This window comes from Oryzias latipes, chromosome 13 (genome assembly GCF_002234675.1).
Source record: "Oryzias latipes chromosome 13, ASM223467v1".
NCBI classification, from domain to species: Eukaryota; Metazoa; Chordata; class Actinopteri; order Beloniformes; family Adrianichthyidae; genus Oryzias; species Oryzias latipes.
Window position 1 is genome coordinate 22,278,984 of NC_019871.2, and position 8,346 is coordinate 22,287,329.

At 42.2% G+C, this 8,346-nt stretch overlaps 1 protein-coding gene across 2 annotated transcripts; it reads left to right on the plus strand.

Annotated features, from left to right (window-relative positions):
- The first annotated feature begins 214 nt into the window (after positions 1-214).
- LOC101173486 (protein FAM124B) lies at positions 215-7,805 on the plus strand. Of its 2 annotated transcripts, none has more exons than XM_004075760.4 (7): positions 215-942; positions 2,456-2,487; positions 3,530-3,745; positions 3,835-4,224; positions 4,308-4,504; positions 5,450-5,597; positions 6,239-7,805. In XM_004075760.4, the coding sequence occupies exons 1-7, from the start codon at positions 875-877 to the stop codon at positions 6,766-6,768; spliced, it is 1,581 nt and encodes a 526-aa protein (XP_004075808.1). In that variant the 5' UTR covers positions 215-874; the 3' UTR covers positions 6,769-7,805. The 2 variants fall into 2 exon arrangements, with proteins under 2 accessions (XP_004075808.1, XP_020564053.1); XM_020708394.2 differs by having other exon boundaries at positions 5,525-5,597.
- The last annotated feature ends 541 nt before the right edge of the window (positions 7,806-8,346 follow it).

Consider the following 8,346-nt stretch of genomic DNA (forward strand, 5'->3'; position numbering starts at 1 on the left):
GCAGAGTGCCACGCTTTAATATGTACAAATTGTAAAATAATTGTACGCGTTGCGAAGGTGGATTGTACAGGGCCTTGATTTCATCATATTAAATGTAGAAAGAAAAATATATTATTCCTGGTTTTCTATCCTTTTCAAGAGAAGCTCAACCAAAAAAAACTTTTTTTTCAAAAAATCTCCCATGTTTATATTTAGAGTACCATAACTTTATTTAACACCTTTTAAAATATTGTTTACACTCTATAGTGACTGCCCGCATATAAAAAATTGTAAAAAAATAAAAATTTTAATGCGTTTAGTCAAAGAATGAAGCCCTGTTTCAACTAAAGATATAAGGAAAAAGTTGTTAAACCAAAATAAATGATTTTGGGATTTTAATTTGAAATGTTTCACCCTTTACAAATACAAATGGATATTTAAGCATGCATTATTATGGAATACATCAGTTTGGAAGGAGAAGTTCAGGATCTGTAGTGGAAAAACACCAACAGATCAGCTGTCATATCTGAAACCCTCGTTCATTTAGTTTTTACAGATCCAGCAGAGACTAATGCGCTTATCCAGGTCTTAATAATGTGTTTCTGTTGGGGGTTAGACACCTCCTCCCTTCGCCTCCGTCTGCTCCTCCTTTGTCCTCACGTTAGACTGCTACCATCTGCTCTGTTGTTGTTGAAAGCCTTAACACTTGTGCTGCCTCCTTTCACTCCGCACGAGCGTTTGTTCTGCGGACGCTCGGCTTCGTCTTTTTCAAAGACGGCGGCGTGACGTCAGCGTCCAAGGCTGTGGAAACCAACCCGGACAGGATGCTCCGCGGTGTGAACCCCGCAACCTCCGCCCGCAGCGCGGCCCTGCACGCGAAGCTCTCCACCGGGTCATGAGAGGAGCCGCAGTGTTCGGTAGATGCGACAATGAAAAACCGGACTCCGGAGCAGAAACTGCCGAGTGAGTCCGCCGTGGTTTCCGCTTTAGCGTCAGGCTAACGCTAGCTGAGTAGCTCTCAACTTTTGTTTTCAAAACACAATGGGGTCGATTTTCTATTGAAAATCCGTCACGTTTAACTCCAGCAGCAGCATCTAAGTACTAAACCTGTTGGTAAAATGTCCCTATTGAGGTTCTTTTCATTCTGTATTCTCGTAAATTAACTTTTTTTTCTCCACCTCATGGGAGCTAACATATAAAGGGTTGTCATGGTGACCACAGCAATACGGCAGGTTTCTAAGACAACCACCGCAAGATGGAGACAAATGTTAGTGGAAAATCCAGCGTTTCTCTAAGGAGAATTGGTTCTGAACGGGAAAACAAAAAAAAATCAATTCAGTTCAATTCAATTATACTTTTTAATCTCACAAGGGAAAGTAAAGAAAATAATCACAAGATCAGGAGGAAAAAGTCGACATTTTACGAGAATTAAGTAAAATTATGAGAAAGCAAAAATATTACGATCAAATTCGTAAAATGTTGTTTTGCCTTCTGCCAAGAGTTTTTTGTTTGTTTGTTTGTTTTTTTACGCCGGATGCCCTTCCTGACACAACCATGTAATCTTACAAGGTTACAATTATGGTTCAAAAAACTCAAACTATTAGAAAAAAGTAATAAAATTATGAAAAAGTCAACATTTTATGAAAATGAAGTAAAAAAAACATGATTAAAAGAACAATTATATGAAAAAGTCAAAATGTACAAGAATAAATTCATACAACTATAGAAAAAAGAAAACATTTTTTTCATATTGTAAGTAAAAGTCAAAATTTTATGATTTTTATATCTTAGTCTCATAAGATGTTGACTTTTCTTAACAACTTATTTTATTTCTCATATTTATTTATCTATTTTTCTTTTATGGCGGCCCCAACATAATATTTTCTGGGTTTGTGGTTCTAAAAATGCCTTTTTTTTACCCAGGGATTAAATTTCCATTATAAAAGACTGATACATAAAAAACTAGATTTTTAACACATTTTACACACATAGGTCAAAAATAATTTGCTGCATTTACTAATTTGTGTATTTAGTGAAAATTTTCTATTTATTAATCCTTTCGGCTTTCCCGTCATATGTCATGTGTCCTTCGTTTTTTTGTCTTTGTTTTTCATTTTTGTCTCTAAAGAGGTCTACCCTTCTGTCTCTAAAATAGGATTTAATGCAAAAATTCAAATTATTATGTATAAATTGCACACTGTTTATAGTGTTCTCTCCCTTTAAAAACTGTCACTTTTGTTACTTTATTCTGCCAACCCTTTTTACAATATATGACTAATTGTGATGTTTTACTGCAGTTTTAAACCCCCAAAGGCTCCAGTGTTTCTAAAAAACAGTTTGAATTGTCTCTAGGGACAAACAGTTAGGGGTTTCTGGACTAAAAGATACATTTCAAGACTGGAAACAGGAAGAAAAGCTAGAAAACCTGCATTTCAGGTGAAGGAATAATTTGATGCCGTTTTTGTGTCTCTTTCAGATCTGATTCCAGCAGGATGTCCCTGTCTGTCTGTAAGTACTCCACTGTCTGGACTCGGCTTTTAGAAGATTGAATGGTGAACAGGAGGCAGAAGCTACGGTGTCATAGTTCCTCAACAAGTCAAAAAACAACAAAACCCTTCGTCATCCAGATGCCTAATAGTTGAATGATCTCCAAAGTTCTCTGATGTCTGCAGTAGCATCACCTCAGACTCTCCTGCTTGATGACTTAAACTCTCTACTAACACTTAAACAGATGTTACAGATGAACAACGGTGACCAACGTAAAAACAAATTACCGGTATTAAACATGCATTAAATCAAATCAGGTCAGACTGTTGAAGCTGCAAGAAAACCTAGGAAGCTTCAAAATGCTACTTGGTTTTCTATCTTTTACCCCTTTAAAACCATTCTTCTCATATTTGATTCACACCTTACTGAGACACCTGTCTCATTACAACGGTCCACATTTTCCGCAAAAACCCACCCTGCATAACTTGATGCATGTTTTTTGCCCTCTAGTGGATTATCACTCCACAGAGTGATGAGGCAGTGAGAAACACTTGTCTGCTGAAGCGTTTCCAACATCAACTGAAAGGTTAAGCTGCAGTGACCCTACTGCTGTGAGGAGAAACGCCACTGATCATTTTCCAGGATGGAAAACCCGACAGAGATGCAGCTCTGCACTGATGGGCACTTTTCTCATGTCTACTGTGAGCAGTGGAAAGAGCATCTTTGCTTGGAAAAGGACAGAAACTTATTTTGCATTTACCAAAAAGTACACAGTCACTTTTTGCACCATTAACAAACATTGTGGCCAAACCTTACCAAAAAGTATCATATTTGATTTTATCTATATTACATATAAATATAACATTGTTTCGTCAATGTTTTGATGTTTTGGGCTTTACAGGAACAAATATTTATTTTGGACGTGATAGAAAAGTTGTAGCTAAAAGGAACCTAATGACTTTATAACTTTTTTTTTTTTTACCGGATGGAGAACATGAACTGCAGACATTGGTTTTTAGCCTCCTGTTATTAATTGCACTTTTTTTTGTCTGTTTTTTCTCAGCTGAGCCCCTGGCTGGGCGGGTCAGGTCGCCATGGCAGCGGCGGCAGCAGCTCCTGCTGATGAATGTGCATCTTCTGGCCAACCCTGGAGACTCCCTGCTGTTGCAGCATTCTCTGGACCGCCTGCTGCGCTGGCTGTGCCCGAGCCTCCGCATCTTCCACGTTTCCGAGAGGGCCTCCCCTTTCAGAAGCTTCACGCCTCCAAGTCCGGTGGCAGGTGAGAAGCTCCACGTGTTTGTCGCTCCAGAGCGCATTGGAGAACTGTACCTGCAGGGCTGACAGAAGATTTCCCCGAATGAATTCCAGGCTACCCCTCTTTGGCCATCACTTTCTTCCTGCACGAAGCCTACGGAGAGGAGCGGATTCTCAAGGTGCTGGACATCTTCCAGCGGCCGCCGTGGCAGTACCACCACACGGAGAGCTGCAGTGGCAGAACCGGAGGGATCCACGTCGGCGGCTCTGCCTCCACCGGCCTTCTGCGGCCCTACTTGCTGCCCAGCAGAGACTTCTACAGTCTGGGCGGGGGGATGCCTGTGTGGGGCGTGCGACCCGTCCACTGCGGCGGGGAAATAGTGCGAGTGACTCTGTACAGTTGCCACGGTAACTATGACGATGCTGTGCGGCTCTACGAGACGGTCCTGCAGCGCCGGGCAGAGGAGCAGAAGGCCGGCTTCTGCTGGTTCACCCTCCACACAGGTGAGCATCTCTGCACCGCTGCGTTCATCCCTGCATAGACGCGCTCCTCCATGACGGCGGGCTGCTCTCTTCCTGCCGGACAGAGCCCGGCCTCACCCTGCAGCTGGCACTGAAGCAGTTATCCCCGGGGGTTCGGGTGGAGCCGTGTGACTCTGCTGTTCTGCAGTTTAGCGTGGAAGAAATTGGCCAGCTGGTTCCGTTGTTGCCAAATCCCTGCACCCCCATCAGTCAGACGCGCTGGCAGACAGAAGACCTGGACGGCAACAAGATGCTCTTCCAGGTAAAACGCCATTTCCCATCCTTCAGCTCCATCCTGTCGTGAAGATTGTGGTCATCCTCGCACTTTTAAACATGAGTGTGAAGGGTCACAATTGGTCAATGGACAAGGATGGAATTTCTTGTAAGATCTTTTAATATAATTTGTGTGTGTTTGTAAAGGAAGATAAAAAAGTACAAAACAGAATAGTTGCAAAGCTAAAGTAATTTGGGCCCAACTGAAAAAATAACTAAATGAAACTAAACAAGAGGCACTGAACCTGACCAGACCTCACCACTGCACTGACACACTGGGGAAGCTTTATAGACAGGGACAAACCATACTGGACACATGATGGAGGGGAAAACTAAGTAATCAAACATTCCAACTAATTAATCTGATTACAAAACAGGAAAACAGAAACCAAACAAAATTCATATAATACAAAAATAGTCTTCAACACAAAGTGTACTAAATGATTTCCTTTAATTAAACAAAAATAAAGTCCATGAGGAGAGTTGGTAATCCCTGCAGTTCCCCAGTGGAATGTCCCAATCTCCTCTGATTACTACGGAGCCTCTCACCTGGGATGGAAATTCAGAATACAAACACAAGTGAATAAACTATTTTTTCTCACTTAAAACAAATTAATCAAATGTGTGCACCCATTGTTAATTTATTTGAAGTAAAAAAAAGTAAAAATGAATGTTTTAATTTAAAGAAATACTAACACCTATATGGTGGTTTGAGGTTCAACCACCACAATGAGCCATGAGAAAAGTGATGAACACTAAAGTCAATCCAATGTTACCTACTTTAAAGTAGATTGATTTAATGCTGAGTCATGCTTAAAAAGTGGAGGTTAGAGGGACAATGGATCTGGTGGAGATCTGAAATCATGAGAACATTCATCACTTAGGAATCTGCATTGAAACACAGTTAAATGAACCGTGTCCACCTGTGCTGCAGGTAAAAGCTCCAGCCCGGCCTGAGCAGCCTCTCACCTGTGCTTTTCCTCTTACGTTAACCCACGTGGCCCCCCAGGGCCCCAAGCTGAGGAGTTTGACTCAGGGCAGCAGCCGCTCAGCTCCCTTCTGCTGGCAAACCCACCGGCAAGGTAAGCTCCTCCTGAACTGGATGAATCCAAGTGTTTTCCTTAAACTTGCTGGAGAGTTTTTTATAACTTTATTCATTTTCCTTCTAGAATCTGAATTTCATGTAAGAAATATTTTAGTATTAAGAGACCACTCAGTCCAAACTTACCCCCAACATTCAAATCAAAGCAAACTCAATGCACCAAATGTTGCAGTCCCTCTAGTGACCACTAGAGGCTGATTTCAAGAGGCTTCACACTGAAACCCCGCCTTATGTCAAATTTCTTTTTACACTCACTTTTTTTTAATCAGCTGTTTACATTTAACACTGACTGGCAGGTGGGTGGAGTCAACAACACATCTACATCACTTTGTCCCGCCCATTTTCAGCACTTTGCTGATATGGGTGGAGTCAAAACGCCCTGAACGCTTCAGTCTTCATTTTCATCATTCAGAATATTTTGGAGGGCATCAGGTTACAGTGAATGTCTATGCTGCTGAACTGGACATCAGACGGGATTATGGGAGTTGTTGTCGTTGTGGATCTCATTTAAAGCACCAGAACATGTGTGAAAAACAGCCAGACACCTTCAGCAGAGCCGCTTTGACTCATCCGCTGTTCCTAAAGTGGGTTTGAGTGACGGTGCTGGTTCTTCGTTGGCAGGACAGCGGCCCCGCAGTGACCCCGCCCCGGAGAAGCTCTGTGGAGGAGCAGGAAGTCTGGGAATGGGGAGCTGCTGCAGCACACCTCCCGGGAGCTCCTGTTACTCCTCTCAGCGCAGCAGCCCATCTCAGCTCTCAACCTCCCTCCTTCCTACGGACTCTCCTCCGGGCACCTCCATCACCTGTTCTCTCCCCCACCTCCCACCGGAGGAGGAGGATGATGAGGAGTCAGAGACGAATGTTGACACAGGAGTTGCAGTTTCTCCCTGCTCCGACTCCGCAGTCGTAGGAGTTCCTCGCTCCTCCTCGGTGGACCTCCTGATGAGCGTCCTCCCTGACGGACCTTCAGTTGCTGTGGTTAAGGAGCGGAAACAGACGCCCCAGCCGAGGCCACGTGGGCTGTGGGTCTCCACAGACCCGCTCTTGGAGAACAGCGCGGGGTCAGAACAGAACCGCTTTGTCCAGAACAAGACTGAGCAGTTCTCTGCAGGAACACGCAGTGAAGATCCAGCTGACGAGTTCTTCATCTGAGTCTGAGTTTGGCTCCGACGGATTTCTGCTAAAAGAACATGCCTTGCTCAATGGTAACCTTATTGAAATGGAGGAACTCACTGTTGGAATGTAAAACAGTGATTCATGATAAACATTCCAAACATTGTTTTTGCTCTCTAATGTAAAAAAAAAGAAAGAAAACCTGGAAAAAAGGCTGGATTTCCAAAATCTGAGGGAACCGTTCCAAACCCCCAACCTTAAAAGATAATCCTGAAGCTGAGCTAAAAGTAAAACGCCTCAATCCTGGGAAAATATGTTAATTAATGTTTTCTTTGAAATGCCACGTTTGTTCCAACAGCCAGACGATTGGAGATGAATGATGGGAGCAACATAAGAGGTGAACATTTTACATTTAGACTTGACAGTGACTTTGGCAGCTGCTTGTCTATAATCCAGATTAGGATTATGAGGAAGAGTTGTGTACAAACGTGGCACAAACAGCCCTTGTGCTATCCTAGGCACTTTACCATTGGGAGTTGGGTCATCTAGACCCACTAGACAGTGCTCTGAACCTTTTTTCTTCAATGATTTGTGATCTTCACTGGTGTCCATGGATTACATGAAATCTTTCCACCTTTATCCACCTTTGTCATGGTAGGAAGAACACGTCACTGTAAGGGTGGGGTCATCTAACATAGCACAAGGGTTAGATCAAAAGGTCTTTTGCTTCAGAGCGGTGACACTTCAGGATCCTGAAGATGCATTTGACAGAAATCTAAAACCACGGACAATCTGGCCAAATTAGGATTTTCATCCTTTATGTTTTAAAGTAAAATTCCAACAGAAACATTTCTCTTTCATCCTGACAGAAAATAGGATCTCACCATCAAAAGTGCTTCACGCTCTGATCATACGAAACCTCTAGATAAACAGCAGATCTGATCAAAGTTGAAACTTATTTGATTTATTGTAAATTTAGATCATAAATTTACCATCAAAATGAAAAACAGAAATATTTAGATTCTTTTTTTGTGCTTGTATTGGATGCTTTCGATGTTTGGTTGGCAGGTGAGTGTCTCAACAAAGCATTTACTTTTACTTTGTCACAAATAAATAAAACTCAATGACTTTAAGCGCTGAAATTGTGGATCCATGTGGATTTTTCATGATTGCATGACATTCTGGACTCTCCATTCTTCTCTGGAGTGTTTTGCATTAATGCAAATTACTTGAATAGTGGCAGCGTTGCCTTCAGGGGTTCAAACCTGTATTTTAGTTTGTAAATCAGACGACTTAACCCTTGTGCAATCTTAAATGACCCCACCCCCCTTACATTGACGTGTTCTCCCTCCCTACCATGACAAAGGTGGATAAAGGTGGAAAGATTTCATGTAATCCATGGACACCAGTGAAGATCACAAATCATTGAAGAAAAAAGGTTCAGAGCACTGTCTAGTGGGTCTAGATGACCCAACTCCCAACGTTAAAGTGCCTAGAATAGCACAAGGGTTAAAAAGAAACTTCTGTCAGTTTGAGCTAAACACTGTTTCTGTGTTTGCTACATGTTTTTCCAAGACTATATCAAAGATTATATGAAAATAATAAAATCTCAATTGG